The following is a 19,870-nucleotide window of genomic DNA, read 5'->3' as shown; positions in this document are numbered from 1 at the left end:
GCCCATGTATGAGATCTACCACATGGTCCACAACATGCCATATTGGTGGCTCACTCATTCAGTCACGCTTTTAGTCTCACAAGATGGGAGAGAGGCAGCTGGAAGAAATATGAACCAAGGACACACCCATAAAGACTATACAGTGAGGTCAGATGATCCTATCTGCTTCTGGCTCCGGATATGAAGTTCATTAAACTGATAATAGGAAAATCTGAACAATACGTTCCTGCTGGGATAAGCAGTTTCACACTAGTGCTGGGTGTTGGAGCATCTCTTCAGACACACAAAGACTGTCTCCCTCCACTGCTTCACAAGGCAACACTGCAGACTCAGGAGCTTTTTGAATAAGCAGAGATGTGAGGAAGGGTACAACCATATTTAAATTTTCAAGCTGGTGACTGTCATTCAGAACCACTTTTCATCCTGTGGCGATGATACAATTTGTGATGCACTGTTTTAGCCATTTCACTTCAATAATGTCAGATTTTCAGGAGTCTCATGGACTTTGGAGTGAACATACTTTTTTATTGCTCATATGAATAAAATCTCCATCACTGTCAGTTTTAATAAATGAGAAAATTATTATTGTAAAACAGTGTTGTCTTGTTAACATGTTGCTGAGACCTATCTGGAATGTGGGAAATATGCACATTACATTTGGAACATTTTGTTTTAAATGTTTTAAATAAGTTTCCTTCATTTGGAGCTTACATGGAAGGTCCTGCAAGGTCAGGCTCAAAGCCTGAGTGAGACTGCCTGCCCCACATGTCATTAAGGACAGCGTCACTGTCCGTTTCCGTATAAGTTATTAGGTAGGAAGTCACCTGCCACTGTAAGTCCAGCCTCCATGAAGTGTGAGGCACAGCTACCAACAACTTTACAGCTCTCAAACCTTTAAAATCCTTTGCTTGGCTGTAAAGTAGACACAAGGGGCAAGGCAGTATTTCTGAAAGTGTGTGTCTCCATGTTTAGCTGAAATCAATACAGTTATGTGTGGAACTTGAGGCACTCGAGTGGCAATGCTCAGCATGCTTTTTACAGAAGAGAAAAGTTGGAAAGTTGTAAGACAGAGCAAAAAAAATAATGTAAGTGTGACTCTTTGTTATGGGTATGCATGCAGTATTGTATGGAATGTTTCAAGGAAAGCATAAATGCAGATAACATCTATGGTTTCCTGCAGATGTCTTGTGTCATACTGTCGTTGCCCCTCAGCAAAATTTCCCTTAAGCAGCTGGGAATGTAATACAATGAGGAAATTACTCGTCTAAAAGGAACTTGTTGGCTTGTTTTCCAACTATTCTGCTCCCAGCACTCTGGTGAGGTCGTCATCCCCCGCAAAAATGAAAATGCTAGAGGACTGAATAATGGCTACAGAATGTCCAATAATACAAAATCTAATCCATTCTGTACTGATCATTCTGCATCTGAAGGGGAGTCAATAAACAATGTGACTTGTTTGTTGACTCCCACTTGATTTATTCATATTTCTTATTCACTTCTGGCTCAAGATGGAGCACACTTCTGCTTTTGACAAGGCAGTGACATTACTGCTTTGATATGAACAAATGACCACACATAACTAATAACACAGCCATGGAAGCTCATTTGTCCCAAAATGTTTTTTTGAATAAATCCCTGGCAATCTCATGAGTGGTTTTGCATCGACCCTCACGTTAACACTAACCCCAAACTAACCCTTAGCCGACCCAGAACTAATTACTCATAATGTCTCGGTCGCCCATTCATTTGCATCTGAATTAAGGCTAATGTTATTTATGGGACCCAAAGCTTCATGTGAAGTATTGAATACTGTGTTTTCTGCCAATTGTAGGACCTGCAGAGAACAAGAGGAGGCACATGCAAGGAGTTGTTGTTGTTGTGTCAAGAGAGGACCCAATGACTTTGTGTTGACAGCTGAAGTGTTCAGGATACAGCAGGTAGGTTGTTTTCTCATCATCATTAACACCTTTTATCTCTGGCTATCTGTCATCTTGTTTACCCTTTGTGGCGTTTCTTTGTGTTTAAAAAGAGATGTTTACCTGGTGTAGTTGACTGTATCAGGGGTGCTTCCTGTCCCAGCACATCATAAGGAACTGCAGGGTTGTAAAGAGAAGCATACACTTATTTCTTTTTGTACAAAACTGGACATATTTACAAAAAGTGAGTGACTTTGACAGCAAATATGCACCAAAGGTACAGTATGATTTGTCATTCTCTTTGTTTTGTAACCGCCGGTTTATGATTTCTGTTATATTTATGTTCCTGGTGCTGAAAGTTCATTTCAGTGTAAGAACTCCTAAATATAAAATTGGCTGTAATTCCTCTTAGGTCTTTTCAGCAATCTTTCCGCTCGGCTTCAGTGAGCAAAGGAGGACGTGGATCATCAGGAAAGATGTTCTTTGTGGCAGGGGCCAAAAATACTGCAGGATCGGGGGGAGGAAATGAGAGGAGGTAACAGGTTTACACCATTTCAGGCCTGAAAATTCACATTTAAGGAGATTTGCATTAACTTTGATTTTCATGTCATTTGTACAAGAGCTTTTAAATAATGATTCCTCCTCATTTTCCATCATCAGGTCAATCTACAAGAAATTTCGTGAGGTAGATTTATTGGATAAGAAGAAGACGGTGACAGCTCTAAAGCCTGGTGAAGATCGGGCCATTCTCCTCGGTCTTGGAATGATCCTCTCATCAGTCATGATGTACTTTGTCCTGGGGATCACCATATTACGCTCCTATGCAGACAGGTACGGGCCTATGGTCTTTAAAAAAAAAAAAATACTGTATAAAGGAGTTAACTTTGATATTCCTGTCCTGTCATGTTTTATTCATCAGATGTGCTTGTTGACAAAATGTTTCAGTGCTCTCTCAAGCTGAAAATTGCAAAAATAAATACTTTATGAAACCAGATTTTCAGGAACAAATTACACCCCAAACCAAGTTGATTTCATACTGTGACCCCCCCCCCCCCTTTAATGCTTTTCCCCCCCCCCATTAAATTGGATCTTCATTTAAATGTCAACACAGTGTATGGACAGAGGAGGGTGTGTGTGTTGTTCTCAACTCCACGGTCACAGCAGACATGAACTGTTCCTACAACTGTGGGTCAGACTGCTGGAGAGTCTCCAAATACCCCTGTCTGCAGGTCTACGTGAGCGTCAATAACACGGGCCGTGTCAGCCGTTTATCTCACAATGAAGAGACCCAGGACGCCAGCTCTGAAGTGAGTACTGCGCCAGAGGGAAAATACAGGGAATTACTGAACCGTTTCGAATGTTTACAGCGGCTGTCAGATGTTGGCCTGGTTATAGATGTACTCTGCTCCCAATGCAGAAAATGTTAGCTGATAGGATTTGGAATTTTTCCCGGTCAAGCTAAAAGATGATACGTGACGGGTGATGTATTCGGTGTTGTGAAGTAAATGAAACTCGAGACCCCCAATCACTAAAGCAATAAGTATGACTGACTGATTGCCCTCGAGATAACCTGAGTGTCCTTCAATCCTGTCCTTGCAGTGCTTCTATGTGCCCAGGTGCCAGAAGGACACTGCGGCCATGCACACCATGATTATGAACATCTCTGAGCGCCTGAAGGTGAACCAGCAGGTCCCCTGTTACTACGACCCGAGCGAGCAGCAGGAGACCGTTCTCCTGACCCGACTGTACGACTACAGCGTCGTCTTCCACTCACTGCTCTGGCCCTCCTGCATGCTGGCAGGAGGGGCCCTCATCATCGTGATGGTGAAGCTCACACAGTACCTCTCCAGACTGTGTGAAGAGATAGGGAAGATCAAGAGGTGAAATGGGTGCAGCAGCTGTGAAAGCTGAACATATGGCGGTTTGGTGATGGACATATGACATGAAACGGATTGAGAACAATCTTGCTGTGACCTTGCAAACTTTCCCCTTCAGATGAGACATTTGGAACAGCTGACTTTCACTCCGGACTGAGGATGTGACTGTTTATAAAAGTGAACTGAATGTTCTGAGGTGGAAACTGTCAGACATGTAACTCGCTGTTATACAGGGAAAACTATGGCTGGATTTTGCATGGTGTTATAGCATTGTAAACTGCTCTGAAGTTACATGTTTACAAGGAAGTTTATTCTGCCTGTAATCTTAAATTATAAGTGTGTGCTTGCTATGACACTTATATGATAATACCAACCTACATTTGAACAGAGAGAAACACTATTGTCTTTCCAAAAATATCTTGTATGTTTGTGGTTGTTAATGTTGAGCAATGTTGTACAATTTTGAGAATTTTCTCAAACTTTGATAATCTAATTTTTTGATAATCATGTGATTGTTTTCTGAAACAATACGTTCTTATTTTATACACATTATCTCAGTGACCAACACACACACACACACACACACACACACACGCTCACTCAACATAGCAACTAATGCATCCATCTTCAGGTTATCTCATTAATAGAAACAGAAAATGCTGTCATTGTGATGTCACACACAGTGGCTCTGCAGCTGTAATAGACGACCATTGCCAGTATGATATTTATTCACTAGAAAGCACAAACCAAGCACATACCTCTGCAAGGGCTGCACAGTCTTCTCTTCAACATTTTCATCTGCATTTAAAACACACAGTGATGATGATACTGATTGGCTGATGGTAGTTATCGTTTTTAGAGAATATCCCTCTCCTTGAATGTATGACTTGTTTGTTCAACTGCTGAACGATGGTCATGAACATTACGTTACCTCTGCCCATGGCCTACAACTTTCCATTGAATTCCATTGAAATTTTATTATCAATAAACAACAAGAAAAGGGGAAAACATGATGTTCTGTGTAGAAACAATAAAACACAATGTATGAATTCTCCATCTAGCAGACAGTTTTTTTAATAATGTGTCTCTCCCTTAACATACATTCTGTGGCACTGTACTACACATCCTGTGGTAATATATACCATACATTCTGTGGCAGTGTACCACATGCTCATGTAGCAGCAGCCGACTCAGAGGGTTGTGTGGTTATCTGGGGATGTTTATCATAGGACCGTATGACACGTTCAGTGATATTGTACCTCATCTTAGTTTAGGCTCCATGGACCCCCAAGGGTCCTTGAGTGGGTTCCCCAGCAAAAAGGGGAATCATTTATTGTCACTATAGTTCCATTCTTAAGTAACACAATGACAGAATGTATGACTATTTTGGCCGGGGGGTTTCAAACACTTTCTGTGATAAAAGCAAAAATCTTATCAGATGGGTGTCCCTGGGAGAAAATCTTATCAAATGCGGGTCCTTGTTGCGATAGGGTTTGGGAAACCACAGCCCTAGAAAATGCAGGTTGGGGTTAATCTATGGTAAAGTACCACAGGCTCTGTGATATATTACCACAGAATATGCTTTACCTGTGGTACTATGAGGTCATAGGACACGAATACCACAGAAACATTTTCCAATAACAGGGAATATTAAAAGGGCTGGGGCATCCATTCAACCACGCGCATGCTGCAGAAAGAATTTGCTCTGGGCTCTGCATATGACTGTTTGTAACAACACAACAACTTTGGCTCTGTTTTTCTCATGTGCCCTTCAGTAGCTTTTCTTAAGAGGCATTTCATCTCCCATCTAAGAAAACAGTGAACAAGCGGTTTCCCGATAATTCCCCTGTCTCATCTCATGACAAACTGCTCTCTCCACCAGCTAAACACACTCTTGTGTATGGGAGGGCGGTCCATGATGATGAGCCTGCTAGCAGTCCTCGAGCAGGCTAGTTGTTTGGAGCTAGCGTGCTACTAAACTGTGTAGTGTATTCCTTGGACAGCACAATGGAGAACATCATGAAGTATTATCCGGTTATTCCACTACAGCATATTGACAACATCATCGGGAGATAGGGACGTCTTTTCTCTGTATGAAGCGGGACTGTCCCGACCCCTCAGTATCATTGTTTGGATGAACTAAGGTTAGAGCTAGCCTAGCACCACTGGTTGAGACTTCCAGAGCGGGCACGAATGGGATTTACTCAGCTAGCCGCTGCTAATGATTGTGCTGGCTGACTGGCTTCGCGGCTAACCGGTTGGCGTCAGCTAACTGACACAGGTAGCGTTATATTTGTTTTTTTCATGTTTTGTTGTGTGTTCGCTTTTAGTCTTGATCAAAACAGCTACCCGGTTACTCACACGACAAACTGTCTGGTCGCACCCCTATATTGTAGTAACGTCAGACTAACATTAGCTTGTATATGAGTCGAGGTTTTCATATTTCAAATGACATTGATCTGCTTAGTGAACCTGGCTAGCACGGTTAGCTAGCTAGCCAAGAAATAACACCTAATGTTGAACCCACCAAGCAGCAGAACAACACAGTGACTAGTCGAGGTGACAAGCCGGGGCATAAAGCGAAATCTTAGCCGTGTTAGCCACACTTAACTAATGTGTGGGTAATGGTTGTTAGCTAACAAGTTTGTTTACATGATTTTTGAAGCACTTTCATTCTACACCACTGGATATTTATTGGTTCATCGCCCCCTCTTTGACTTGAGCATGACTTAGTTTAACACAAAGTCGTTAAAGCGAAAGTTTTTTTTCTACTTAATGCAGTGACAAGTTATATGGTCATTAGCTTAGGTGCTAGCGTTATATATAAACGCAGTGACATCTTTATTTGTTGGAACATGCATCTTAGAGCTGTCATAAATGTGTTGTTATTATCTGTCAAACTGAGCGAAAGTACCTTTACATAAATGCAGTTAGCAGTGTGGTGAACTCAAAAACCTGAAAGCAATATACAGTAGTCCTTTATTCATTCCCCTGTACTGTTTTTACAGACTTGGTATAAAACGTTTAGAAACCCATGTTAAATTGGGGATACCCTCAGGAGTGTGTATGTAACATTTTTATATTCTGGTGCTATGCAACTCTACCATTACTGAAGTCAGATATTTACCACATGTGTTCGCATGATTGAACATAAGTCAGTGGTTCTTATATAATTCTCTTTCCTTCTTTCTCGCAGTTGGTTGACATCGCTCATCTGATAATTACCAGACTCTGAAAAGAGCAGATTTGCTGGCACGACCATGCCTCCCAGGCCCTCCTCAGGAGAACTATGGGGGATGCACTTGATGCCCCCCAGCATCCTAGTGGACTGCCTTCTGCCAAATGGCATGATTCTCACATTGGAGTGCCTCCGGGAGGCCACACTGATCACAGTCAAGCATGAGCTTTTCAAAGAAGCCAGGAAGTACCCTCTTTACCATCTGCTGCAGGAGGAGAGCTCCTACATCTTTGTCAGTGTCACCCAGGAGGCAGAGCGGGAGGAGTTTTACGATGAGACCAGGAGGTTATGTGATCTGAGGCTCTTCCAGGCCTTCCTCAAAGTTATTGAGCCAGTAGGCAACAGAGAAGAGAAAATTCTTAACAGAGAGATAGGTATGATCCTTGACTTCTTTCGCAGATACAAAACAACCTACTGTGCTATACAGTAATGTACTGTAACAGCCGTTGGCCTTGGCAATGTCATTACCCACAGTGAGGAGGATTAACATAATACCATTGGGTTTAACTGGCCACAACATATATTGTGTTATGATGTAATTGCATTGTATTATTATTATTTCACGTCATGATAATGTATCTTAAAACATTTAGAGGTTAAAGGACTCACGGCTAATTTTTATTAATCATTTGTTTTTCCTTGAAGGTTTTGCTATTGGAATGCCTATATGTGAGTTTGAATTGGTGAAAGACCCAGAAGTGCAGGACTTCAGAAGGAACATTTTAAATGTTTGCAAAGAAGCTGTGGACCTCAGAGATAGTAATGGACCCCACAGTAGAGCTTTATATGTGTACCCTCCCAATGTAGAATCCTCAGCAGAACTTCCCAGGCACATCTATAACAAGCTAGACAAAGGTAAGACATTTTACTCGAGGCTCTGGTCAGCAAATACTCACTGCAATAAAACTACAATAATATATTTTACAAACACTTTCTCTGTGTATGCAAAATGATAGCAAAATTTTAAGATTTGATATTTTATTTTCTTTCCCTCAGGTCAAATCATTGTGGTCATTTGGGTTATTGTGTCACCCAGCAATGACAAACAGAAGTATACCCTGAAGATCAACCATGACTATGTGCCAGAGCAGGTGATTGCAGAAGCCATCCGTAAGAAGACACGCAGCATGCTGCTCTCCCAGGAACAGTTAAAGATGTGTGTGCAGGAGTATCAGGGAAAGTACATCCTCAAAGTCTGTGGCTGCGACGAGTACTTACTGGAGAAATACCCTCTGAGTCAGTACAAGGTAATCTAATTTAATCTTAGCTTAGCTGCATCTGATGCTATTGTACTTCAAGGGGGGAGAGATCCACTTCACATCAAATTATCATCCAGTTCAAATGGGCTTGACATTTATGACATGAAATGAAATTTATGAGAAAATATGCTGCCTGTAAAATGTGCTGCTTCAGGAACAGACCATACATATCATGGTATATTAAGTACAAAGTGCTGAATGTTTCAGCTGTTGCTGAGTTGTAATTGTAAAATCCAATAATTTACATGTTGATAAACCTAGTAATCATGTGAATGTCAAACAGAATGAATGGCTTCAAAATGTCACAGTCACAGCTACTTCAAAATGTCACTTTGTCTGCCCTCAACAGTATGTGCGCAGCTGTATCATGCTGGGACGGATGCCCAACTTGATGCTAATGGCAAAAGACAGCTTGTATTCCCAGCTGCCCATGGACAACTTCACCATGCCGTCGTACGCAAGGCGAATATCCACAGCAACACCCTACATGAATGGGGAAACAGCCACCAAGGCTCTGTGGACTATCAACGGAACGCTCAGGATCAGGATACTGTGCGCCACTTACGTCAATGTCAATATCAGAGACATTGACAAGGTACAAATGCATCAGTGCATCAACCTGGTGCTGTGGCTACCCTGTCTTTTTTTTATTTTAATATTCTCTGCTTTGTTCTAGTTTGACTAAAATAAATTCTGACTAAAATCTCACATCTCCAGTACATTGGAGGTTATCTGAAGACAGTGTCCTTGACTTTATACATTCAGAAAGGCAGTGAAAGATCTATCACTCAATGGATGAGTATATAAATTTGCTGTTCTTGTGACTGCTGTAGATCTACGTTAGGACTGGGATATACCACGGTGGAGAGCAGTTGTGTGACAATGTCAACACCCAGCGGGTGCCCTGTTCGAACCCCAGGTAGGACACAATGAAGAATTGTGTGTTATACTCTGGGATTTCACTCAGATTTGCGACAGTAATAGTATTAATTATGGTAATGGTTGTTTCCCTGTTTATTCCAGGTGGAATGAGTGGCTTAACTACGACATGTACATTCCAGACATCCCCCGTGCTGCCCGACTCTGTCTCTCCATCTGCTCTGTGAAAGGGAGGAAGGGAGCTAAAGAGGTTAGCAGTGAAATGCTGAAATGCTGCCTTAAAGTTTTAATGCATAAGGCATCAGTCTTGGTTGATTTGGTTCTGTTGCTGTGGAGTTGGAGGTGAGCAGCCTGTTGCCTGCAGCGTTTCATCTAACAGCTCACTGTGCTTGGTTGTTTTCGTTACCAACCAACTATTACTTCCATTACTCCAATTTAAAACTGATCAACTTTCAAAAAGTGCTGAAAAGAAAAGGAACATGCAATGCTTTGTTGTATTTCTGATGAATGTGCTTCCTGTGACTGATTCACCGGTTGAAAGCTTTTAATGTGAAGCAGCAGCTGTAGCAATTGTTTGTTTAGCATTAGCAGTATTCTTTATAATATTTTAATGACTATTGCTGAAAAAATGCTGACCGTAAATCACAAATGGCCTGTTATTTCATGGAAATATTAAGAATTATAACATGAAATGTTACTTTAGGATTCTCAAATGTTAAGACGCAACGTATTCATTTAAATTTCTATTTGTGTTATGAGTCAAAGCAGTTAACAGTCGGTTAATATTTGCATAAGAATCAACAGCTTCTTGTGTTCTGCACTGCACCTGTCTGTTTCATAGCCCTGAGCTGTTGCCTGTTTAATCATCTTCATATGCATCATCTTACTGGTATTTTCCTGTAGGAGCACTGTCCCCTCGCCTGGGGCAACATCAACCTGTTTGACTACACCCACACACTAGTAGCAGGGAAGATGGCTCTCAACCTGTGGCCTGTCCCACATGGCCTGGAGGACCTGCTCAACCCTATCGGCGTCACGGGCTCTAACCCCAACAAGGTGAACAGCAAATGTCACCGTTTGAACATAATGCTCACTGTTTGTGTTTGCAGTAGCGGTTCTTATTATTTTACAGAGCAAATATTGAGGTGATGGAGTGATTTCAAATATAACACTGCTCTCTGTGGATCTACCCTGGAAATGTTTTTTGTTATAAATATAAGGGTTATAATAGAATTTAAAATACACAGGTTATCAAAGATCTCTTTCAGTTGTGTGGATCAGAATGGACCATCGTGAAACATTAAGGAGATAATAAATAAAACATAAACTTTCCCCCACTATTTTAAGTTATATGAATATGTATTATGCTTGTGTCTGCAACTGACCTCGTGTAAGCCTCAAAAACCAGTTTTGATCCAGCTGTAGGGTTTCAGAGCTGGATTTAAGCCGCCTTGATTTAAGCAACCAAGCTTCTTATCCCACTTAATTAATTACTCATTGTCACAGGCACCTTTCTTTGATGACAGTAAACACTTTGCGTGACCTTTCCCTTTCTGAACATGCAGGAAACCCCTTGTCTTGAGCTGGAGTTCGACCATTTCAGTTGCCCCGTCAAGTTCCCTGATATGACCACCATTGAGGACCATGCAAACTGGAATATATCCAGAGAGCTTGGCTTTAATTACTGCCACACCGGTTTGGTAAGTTAACATGCATTTGTTTTTCATTGTGTCTTTTGCTTTACTTACCAGATTCATCATGACATCTGATTTTCATTCTGAGCAGCTGTCACATTGTAGTTCACACATCACAGAGAGCGACCTGATATCACTGTTTTATTCACATATAAGTTTTATGTGACACAGGTCACTGTAAAACTCAATGTGCTGCTGTTTATTCTTGTTTGGTTAATTTTATTAAACTGTGTGTCATAGAGTAACAGACTGGCACGTGACAACCCCCTGACTGACAGTGACAATGAGCAGCTACGGCAGGTGTGCAACAGAGACCCGCTGTCTGAAATCACTGAGCAGGAGAAAGACTTTCTGTGGAGGCACAGGTAATGTGTTTGTGGCTGTTTACATTTATATGGGGTTTTGAGGATGTGTGAGGGGTCTACATTAAACATTCTGTCATCAAAACCATTAAACTTTACTCAAAAGTCATTCTACTGTCATAATTGCCTGACCTAGATATTATAAAACCAATTCATTTTTTTTTAATCTACAAACTGTCCTAGACAAGACTGTGTCAATATGCCAGAGATCCTTCCCAAGATCCTCTTGGCTGTGAAATGGAACTCCAGAGATGAGGTTGCACAGGTAAGCTCAGGTTTCTACTGCTGACACACCTTTATTTTGAAGGACATCATGTGGCGTAATAGATATGTGCCGAACTTGGTTGTTATAGTAATGCAACTCGGCTGATCTTTACACAGATAGTGCACACTCACGCACTGTCTCAGGGTTGTTTAGTCTATATGTGCATGTTTATTTTTTCATTTCAGATGTATTGCCTTCTGAAGGACTGGCCTGCTATCAAGCCAGAACAAGCCATGGAGTTGCTGGATTGCAACTTCCCCGATCCGATGATCAGAGACTTTGCCGTAAAGTGCCTTGAGAAATACCTAACTGATGACAAACTTTCTCAGTATCTCATTCAACTGGTTCAGGTGCGTTGCATCTTTCTTTTGCTGTACTGTGAATGTTTGTAAGTAAATGGTGTTAATTATGGCAAGTTGATGTTTCAGCTTGATGTCCTCTAGTAGTGTTTTTTAAACAAATAACAATGTTTTTGTGGTGCTTTCTCTGTGTCCAGGTTCTAAAGTATGAGCAGTACCTCGATAACCCACTTGCACGCTTCCTGCTGAAAAAGGCATTAACCAATCAGAGGATAGGACATTTCTTCTTCTGGCATTTAAAGTGAGTTAATTTTAAAAGGGCTCTTTTCAGCTGTTTGTGTGTGACTCAAAGGTTAAACTCTTGTTTGAATGTCACTTAACTGTCTGGTCCCAAATCACATTGAAAGTTCTCTGGAAACATGTCAGTCAGTGTTTGGGATACTGAGTGTCTGTGAGTATCTGTGGAGAATTGTACACAATTTCCTTCAGGGCACGAACAACCTCTCAATGAGTTTTTTTTTTTCCTTGCTTGTACGTGCGCAGGTCAGAGATGCACAACAAGACGGTGAGCCAGCGGTTCGGCTTGCTGCTGGAGTCGTACTGCCGGGCCTGTGGCATGTATCTGAAGCACTTGAGCAGACAGGTGGAGGCCATGGAGAAACTCATCAATCTCACCGACCTCCTCAAACAGGAGAAAAAAGATGAGGCACAGAAGGTAATCTAACAGGCGACAGCTGTTAATTTTGATCCAGTTAATCGTCTAGTTTAATCTCAGCAACATCTGGACCAATCTGGCCAGAGAAATGCCACAATGTAGTAGAGCTGCCTTCAGTTTGCTTGCAGCTAAATGCATTTCAACCAAACCAGCATAATACATCTTGAAAAATTTGAGCCATTCCTACAAATAGCTTAGAATAGCTTAAAATAGCTTAGATTAAGATGAATTAATTAAAATTAATACAGAAAATAAATAATATATAAAATAAAAGCTGGTACTTAATTTAAGTTTAGTTCCCAATAAGGCCAGAGGTAAAATTGGGTAAAAAAAATTTGAATTATTGGTACCTGTGCTATAATGTTGGGATGGTACATTTAACATAATCTTTATTTCTACAGCATTATTTCCATCAATATCAGTACCTCCTAGATTACCCTTTTTTTTTAATAGGAATGCAGTTTTCATGTGCTGTTTAATTTTAATCAGCTGTAATTTGCTGTGCCATGTTGATATTAAGCTGCTCTTAATGAAGGTAGACACCTGTTGTAGATGTTTCATAGTAAAGGCCTTCTAGGGAAGTAAATATTATGTCCTCTTAACTGCTGGAACTGTTTTCACGAAGAGAGGAAATGTTGAATTTGCATTAACATAAAACACAGCAAGCGCGAATTAAAGCAGAAAACAGGACATTGGTTACTAAAATACTAGAATTTACTCATAAATCAGGGGGAAATAGAAGGGAGGACAGGCTGAAAAATAAATGCACTGGACACTATTGAAGACTTACTCATTATTAGATTATCAAAATAATTTGTAGATGTGATTTAACAATTTTATTTTTAATGATACAAAAAATCAAAACAAATTATTTTAGCCACCAAAGAAGCTAAGCAAAGTAAAAAGTAATAATATCCAACTTAATATCCAACTCTGGGCTACAAGAAGGTTTTAGCCACTAGTTAATTTTCTAATTGTCTAAGCTGGTGTGTTGGTTAGCTAGCTATTGAGCAGACTGACTTGCTGAATCTAGACTAGATTTTCTGATCACTAACTGGTGACCGTGAGGAAATTGCCAAGTGTCCATCCACTCAGCATAAAACTGCTCTACTCTGCTGTTTAGATCAGTCATAGGTTTCAAAATCTCTCAAACTATTTTCACTGACAATGCCAAGATCTGTGGACCTCCAACATGGCCACTAGAGGGTGCATGCCATTACCCAAAATCCATCTTTGAAGCAGCATTACCTCATTGTGAGAGGTTAATGATTTTGCTGAAGAAAAGCAGCAGTAAGCTGTCTGTATTTACTGCATATTCACCAGGCTGGCCTACTCCTCCAGCTGCTCAACACCAGGTTGTTGATAACTGATACGTTTGTTTATCTCCTGTAAGGTTCAAATGAAGTTTCTGGTGGAGCAGATGAGAAGGCCTGACTACATGGATGCACTGCAGAACTTCACCTCCCCACTGAATCCAGCACATCAGCTGGGAAACCTCCGGTACATCAGCACTGTCTTATCTAACTCTCTCCTCTTAAATGGTTGGCATTTAATGTTTATTTCCTCTGCAGGTGTTTTGCCTTTCTTTCTTCAAGGCTTAAAATACTATACTATCGGTTTAGTAAAAAAAAAAATGCATTTGAGTTTGTATGGAGATAAATGAAAAAGTACATTTAGGGACAGAACGTACTCGCTGCTCTTAGAACACAGCCTCATTTTGCAGTAAAGCCACATGACTGAGTCAGGAAGAAGTAATGTATACATTGTGACTCGTAAGTGCAGCCACAAATACTGAGAAATTAGTGTCTTCCTTTCTGTCTTTTTTCATTCTCATAAAAACACATCCCTGTGTCTTTTTCAGTCTGGAAGAATGCAGGATGATGTCATCAGCAAAGCGACCTCTGTGGCTTAACTGGGAAAACCCAGATATGATGTCAGAGCTGCTCTTTCAGAACAACGAAATCATCTTCAAAAATGGAGATGGTGAGTTCTGTCTGTGTATTTATACCCTGTATCTCTCTACTGTTTCTCCACCTCTTTGTCCATCCTTGCCTCTCTGAGACACACACACACACACACACACACACACACACACACACACAAACACAGACTTGAAAATGCTCTTGCTGAGCATGTAGCATAATTCAGTCTAAGCCTGCAGGGCATATCGTGGTACACAAACACAACCTCATCTATGCTTTTTACACAGAATTCAGAAAGAACAAGTCACGTTATTTGAATCTCACTTTCCTGTAGCTGCTTTTGCACTTTGCTGCACCATCTTTGACCAAACTGAGTTTGACAGCACTGCACCATACTGCATCATAGAGTTGATCAAAGAGCAGCTAAGCAGCTAATATTCACCTCACTGTCATCCACCTCCTTGTCTCTCTCTGCCTCCGCAGATCTGAGGCAGGACATGCTGACGCTGCAGATCATTAGGATAATGGAGAACATCTGGCAGAACCAAGGCCTTGATCTCAGGTAGGCTCTTCACTTCACCATGACAGCGAGGATGCAAGTACACATTAACAGGCGCTGGACCTTTCATGTTCTGCACTCCACGCTCGAATGCAGATTAGTGGCAACCCCTGCCAGCCACCTCAGGCCATTTAATATAAAGTCCATCACTGCTGTCCTCGTTTTTTCTGCCTCTCTAGATGTTCTCTGTCCTTCCTTTCACAGGATGCTGCCATACGGTTGCCTGTCTATCGGTGACTGTGTGGGGTTGATCGAGGTAGTGAGGAACTCGCACACCATCATGCAGATCCAGTGCAAAGGAGGCCTGAAGGGGGCGCTGCAGTTCAACAGCCACACGCTGCATCAGTGGCTCAAGGATAAGAACAAGGGAGAGATGTGAGTGATTCATACAGCTTTTCTGGTCTTCTGTGGGGTGTAGAGGTGGTGTTAGTGATAATATTATGACTAATGTGAAGACTTTACAAAACTTTTTTTTGGAGTAATAGTCTTTACAATCTGTTACTGGATCCTCTCTGAGACTAAAGTATTTTCCATTTGTTTGATTTTTCAGGTATGATCAGGCCATAGATCTGTTCACACGGTCATGTGCAGGCTACTGTGTAGCAACATTTATCCTGGGCATAGGGGACAGACACAATAGCAACATTATGGTCAAAGATGACGGACAGGTAAAGATTACATTTGACATTCTTTCTATGTTATATATAGATACTTCTGTTTGCCTCTGATAATTATTTAATTTTTTTTTCACAGCTGTTCCACATTGACTTCGGCCATTTCCTCGACCACAAAAAGAAGAAGTTTGGGTACAAGAGAGAACGTGTGCCCTTCGTTCTCACACAGGACTTCCTGATCGTTATTAGCAAAGGAACACAAGAGTGCACCAAAACAAGGGAGTTTGAAAGGTAACACCAGCGGTCGACATGAGTTTGTTATCTTGGGATGAAAGAAAAATGATCCGTGACTTAGTAAAACAAACAAAGCTTAATTGGTGTTGAGCAATTTTCTATGGCATTATGAGATTGAGCTTTCATCTCTTCGTTGTGGCAGAATTTCCCACTTGGTCTCTTATTGTTTTCTCTGTCCCCATATGTCTTCACCACTTCCATCCATTTTGGTAATCTTTTTCCTTCTGCCGACCAGGTTCCAGGAGATGTGTTACAAAGCGTACCTGGCAATCCGGCAGCACGCCAATCTCTTCATCAACCTCTTCTCCATGATGCTGGGCTCTGGGATGCCCGAGCTGCAGTCATTCGACGACATCGCTTACATCAGGAAGACCCTGGCCCTGGACAAGTCGGAGCAAGAGGCCCTCGACTACTTCATGAAGCAAATGAATGACGCTCACCATGGCGGGTGGACTACCAAGATGGACTGGATCTTTCACACAATCCGCCAGCATGCCATGAACTAAGCTGGCAACTAAGGAAAGAGTGGAGTAAAGGACTGTGGCAACAACAGCACACTAATAACCAAAAGAAAAGTGGGAAGCGAGCGAGGTATTTTCCCCGAACACAGCAAGGCCTGGTTAATATTTCTGCCAGCGTATGACTCTGAAACATTACCTGCCAGCGCACCACAAAATAAGGGTGCTCAGAAGGGCCTATTTCAGGGACATAATGCCTAAATGCTTCTGTCTCTAAAGGTGTCTGAATTTCTTCTCCCTGCACTATGAACTTGAGAAGGCAGGGTAGAGTTATATTTCATCTGCCTTCTTCATAGGAACTTATCAAGTGTAATGGACCTCGACTAAATTGGCCTTCTTCATGCGAAAAAGATATGGACAAATTTTTATTTTTATTATTTTTTTTAAATTCCTTTCAACACATCTACAACCATCAGCATTAAGAAAGGAACATCATGAAGTGGTAAACCATGAGCACAGATGGCTTTTTCTAATGATAAACTGACTGTTTATTTCCACTAGCTATTTTGAACTGACGAAGATGGGGGAGATATTGGTGCACACAAACCAGGCCAGCTCAGACACAGAAGCCTGGCAGGTGCCCACAAAATCATAGTTCCCTTTACAATCATAGAAACAATCACCAACACTCTAAGTGCAGGACTGACAGAGGACATGTTGTTGACAACACTTACACACTTACACATTTAACACTTTCAGAGCAACTCGAATAATGAGTAATTTGTAGCCGACAGACGACGTGTCCTCAGTTTAGAAATCACACAACGCCAGATAACTGACTTTTGTACAGCGGTATATCCATAGACTTGTATGCATTCGGTGCACATATTCCTTTTTGAGTCTATTTTCTACTGAGCCAAAGTACTAGATGTGTAACCCCACTACTCAGCAGTCTTATTGTAAAAAAGAAAAAAAAGAAAAAAAAAAAGTCACTACTATTCCAAGTCTCGTGTACTCATAGCACTGATCTCCGCAGTATTTGTTTTTGTTTTGTTTTGTCTATCAGTATTATTCTGTGTCAGATGTAGAGGCACAAATGTCCATCATCGACCCCACGCAGTTGGAACGCAGATGGACTGCAGAAAAGCGTTCTGATGGCCAGCTGTATGACGTGTCATGAATTGCTCTTTTGTTATTCAGCTGATAAAGGCGAGAAACGCAGGGGAAAAGGATGCGTAGTGTTCCTTTTGTGTGCTGTGCTGTTACACTATGCAAGTTGTGATCCTAATATGTACTGTATACTGCAAGAAAAAAAGAAAAGAAAAAAAAGGTGAGAAGTTGATGTCAAGGCAGAGAGCGGAACGCATCTCCCCTGACATGCTCACACACAGAAGTGTGTCAGTGAACTTTGTACAGACAGTACATGGAAGAAAAAAAATGCACATTGCTGCACTGTAACAGTATCGTCTACTTCTTCCCAACAAAAAGAACTGTGAGAAACGCCTTTCTACCCTGCCTTTTGCTTCTCCTTACCAGGTTTCTATGTGGAGCTTCAATCTAAGCCATCTGTAAAATGTTTGAGATGTCGAGCTTTGCTCTCGTCTCCTTGTTCTCGATCGCATATGACAGATAATTTAAGACAGACTCTCTCCTTACATTCGCCATAAGGTCCCAGATTGTGACATCCAGGTAAAGAAAAGAAACCGAAGTGAATTTTTTTTTTAAACCTTCCAAGTGTCTTCTTCCCTACTCTTTCCTATGATTGTCACCCTTATGTGTGGAAGAATAGTCTTTGCAGTTTCGCTCACTGCACAGACACATATGTAAGAGGTCAGTAAATGTTCTAGCTTTACCAAATGATATCTAACAGGGCGGTTTCCTGGACACTCGAGTCTGTCTGAAAGTAGAATTTTTGTTTTCTGTTCATGGTTTAAAAATGTTCAGGAAACCGATCCTACCAACATGCATGTGCTTCTGTACAGGATACAGAGCAGTGGGCCGGACCCAAACTGAGAGAACTAGACCCCATATACTTTATGGAAGAATTAGCTAAATGATGCTTTTTTCCCTTTGTACTTGTTATGGTTGTATTCTGTTTCTCACACTGCATTATGCATGAGGTCCTCAAATATCTACTTTGTTTTTTTGTTTGACCTGATGATGTTTACTTGAATTTCATGTATAGAAATGACCTTGTTACTTGTGTGGGGTACAACAAAGTCACAATGAAGGTAACAGATACTGATACTGCTACTACGTGTGCAAATGCTTTCCTTGAATAACTACAGAGGTAATATATTTTTGTATTTTTAAATGTAAGCAAACTCATATATGTAACTGCTAACCAAAAAGAAAAGGAGGAATCATGCAAAATGTGCACCATCCTCATACAAAACCCAGTAGACAGCTTCTAGTTGTTGAATTGATATGAATGACAAAGCAGAGGTGAATTGTTGAATGAAGGACAAGGACTTCATGCTGTTGTCAGAGTGCGATCTTCATGTCAGGTGGAGATCAATTGCCCTATGTAGAAGTCTGTAAGCACAATAAGGAAGAAGAAGCTACCCTGCATGTTTTAAAAAGAACCACATTCATATGTTAGTTATCTATCCATCTGTATATATCATAAAACCCTCTTCAGATATTTGTTTTAGTCATCCTCATATGAACATGTCTGATAAGAAACTGTATGCATTCATTTATTGTACTGTTGAATAAAAACATTTCTCCCTATCTAAATAGATTATTTTATTACATTGTTTTACACTATCAAAATGTCTGCTATTTACATGGCACTTCTTCATTGTTCTGCTTCATAATAAAATTTGACAGTGTGGGACAAAGCCTGAGTCAATATGTAAACGAAAAAAGATGTTTGTTCCTCAATCTTACCCTAGAAACTACACACAAGACTCATTATGAGGCAAACTGGACCAGTATGTATAAAACTTCTAGGGCATGGTCTTTAGGATGGTATGGAGGGTTAGACCATGTCCTAGAAGTTACTAAACTGCACAAGTCTTTCATCCCACAAATAGATAAACAAGAGAACCTACTTATTATTATTATCATTATTATTACTACACTATTACACAACTCAAACAAAACACACATATTCTAAATTGCACAACTGTCATTTGAAGCCTGATCTGAAGTCTTGCTTTCATCATCCATCAGTACCAAAATCATATACAATTATAAATACTAAAATAAAGTAACACCTCTCTCTCTGTAGGCAAACTTTTGTCTTTAGGATAATAATATTAATAATAATAATAATAATGATAATAATATTAGTAATAATAATAATTAAAAGACATTTTTCATCCTCCATATCAGAAACTCAGATGAAAGTGAAAACAAAAGCATTCAAAATGCTCCTCCAGCTAGCTTAGATTATTTTAGCTAGCTGGACCCCAGGGCTCACCTGGACATACCTGTACCTGAAGCAACGATAGACTATGAGACTATCCATGAGACTATTTACGCATTAGTTAATCGATGGAATTAATATATATA

General features: G+C 40.7%; 2 protein-coding genes across 2 annotated transcripts; both read left to right on the top strand.

Moving 5' to 3' along the window:
• The first annotated feature begins 2,392 nt into the window (after positions 1 to 2,392).
• Positions 2,393 to 3,800, top strand: LOC111229141 (calcium-activated potassium channel subunit beta-2-like). Its single transcript, XM_022755336.1, has 4 exons — positions 2,393 to 2,451; positions 2,577 to 2,747; positions 3,028 to 3,223; positions 3,516 to 3,800. The coding sequence occupies exons 1-4, from the start codon at positions 2,393 to 2,395 to the stop codon at positions 3,798 to 3,800; spliced, it is 711 nt and encodes a 236-aa protein (XP_022611057.1).
• Positions 3,801 to 6,038: 2,238 nt separating this feature from the next.
• LOC111228886 (phosphatidylinositol 4,5-bisphosphate 3-kinase catalytic subunit alpha isoform) lies at positions 6,039 to 19,160 on the top strand. Its single transcript, XM_022754995.1, has 21 exons — positions 6,039 to 6,074; positions 6,990 to 7,405; positions 7,677 to 7,886; positions 8,028 to 8,278; positions 8,640 to 8,885; positions 9,124 to 9,209; positions 9,314 to 9,419; positions 10,073 to 10,225; positions 10,735 to 10,869; positions 11,104 to 11,228; positions 11,409 to 11,490; positions 11,676 to 11,840; positions 11,987 to 12,090; positions 12,333 to 12,504; positions 13,898 to 14,004; positions 14,366 to 14,487; positions 14,910 to 14,988; positions 15,190 to 15,360; positions 15,536 to 15,653; positions 15,739 to 15,890; positions 16,129 to 19,160. The coding sequence occupies exons 2-21, from the start codon at positions 7,054 to 7,056 to the stop codon at positions 16,397 to 16,399; spliced, it is 3,207 nt and encodes a 1,068-aa protein (XP_022610716.1). The 5' UTR covers positions 6,039 to 6,074; positions 6,990 to 7,053; the 3' UTR covers positions 16,400 to 19,160.
• Positions 19,161 to 19,870: the final 710 nt, after the last annotated feature.

Source organism: Seriola dumerili, unplaced genomic scaffold (assembly GCF_002260705.1).
Source record: "Seriola dumerili isolate Sdu_G_001 unplaced genomic scaffold, Sdu_1.0 BDQW01000226.1, whole genome shotgun sequence".
Classification (NCBI taxonomy): Eukaryota; Metazoa; Chordata; class Actinopteri; order Carangiformes; family Carangidae; genus Seriola; species Seriola dumerili.
The sequence above is the reverse complement of the archived record's forward strand: the minus strand, read 5'-3'. Positions and strand labels throughout refer to the sequence as shown.

What these genes read in the sequence shown, in the direction of transcription:
- LOC111229141 (XM_022755336.1), top strand. Translation starts at nt 2,393, where the DNA reads ATGTTCTTTGTGGCAGGGGCCAAAAATACTGCAGGATCGGGGGGAGGA. An exon ending in GGGGGAGGAAATGAGAGGAG is followed by an intron (nt 2,452 to 2,576) that starts GTAACAGGTTTA and finishes TTCCATCATCAG; the next exon opens with GTCAATCTACAAGAAATTTC. An exon ending in CCCAGGACGCCAGCTCTGAA is followed by an intron (nt 3,224 to 3,515) that starts GTGAGTACTGCG and finishes CTGTCCTTGCAG; the next exon opens with TGCTTCTATGTGCCCAGGTG.
- LOC111228886 (XM_022754995.1), top strand. Translation starts at nt 7,054, where the DNA reads ATGCCTCCCAGGCCCTCCTCAGGAGAACTATGGGGGATGCACTTGATG. An exon ending in ACCCTCTGAGTCAGTACAAG is followed by an intron (nt 8,279 to 8,639) that starts GTAATCTAATTT and finishes TGCCCTCAACAG; the next exon opens with TATGTGCGCAGCTGTATCAT. An exon ending in GATAAGAACAAGGGAGAGAT is followed by an intron (nt 15,361 to 15,535) that starts GTGAGTGATTCA and finishes TTGATTTTTCAG; the next exon opens with GTATGATCAGGCCATAGATC.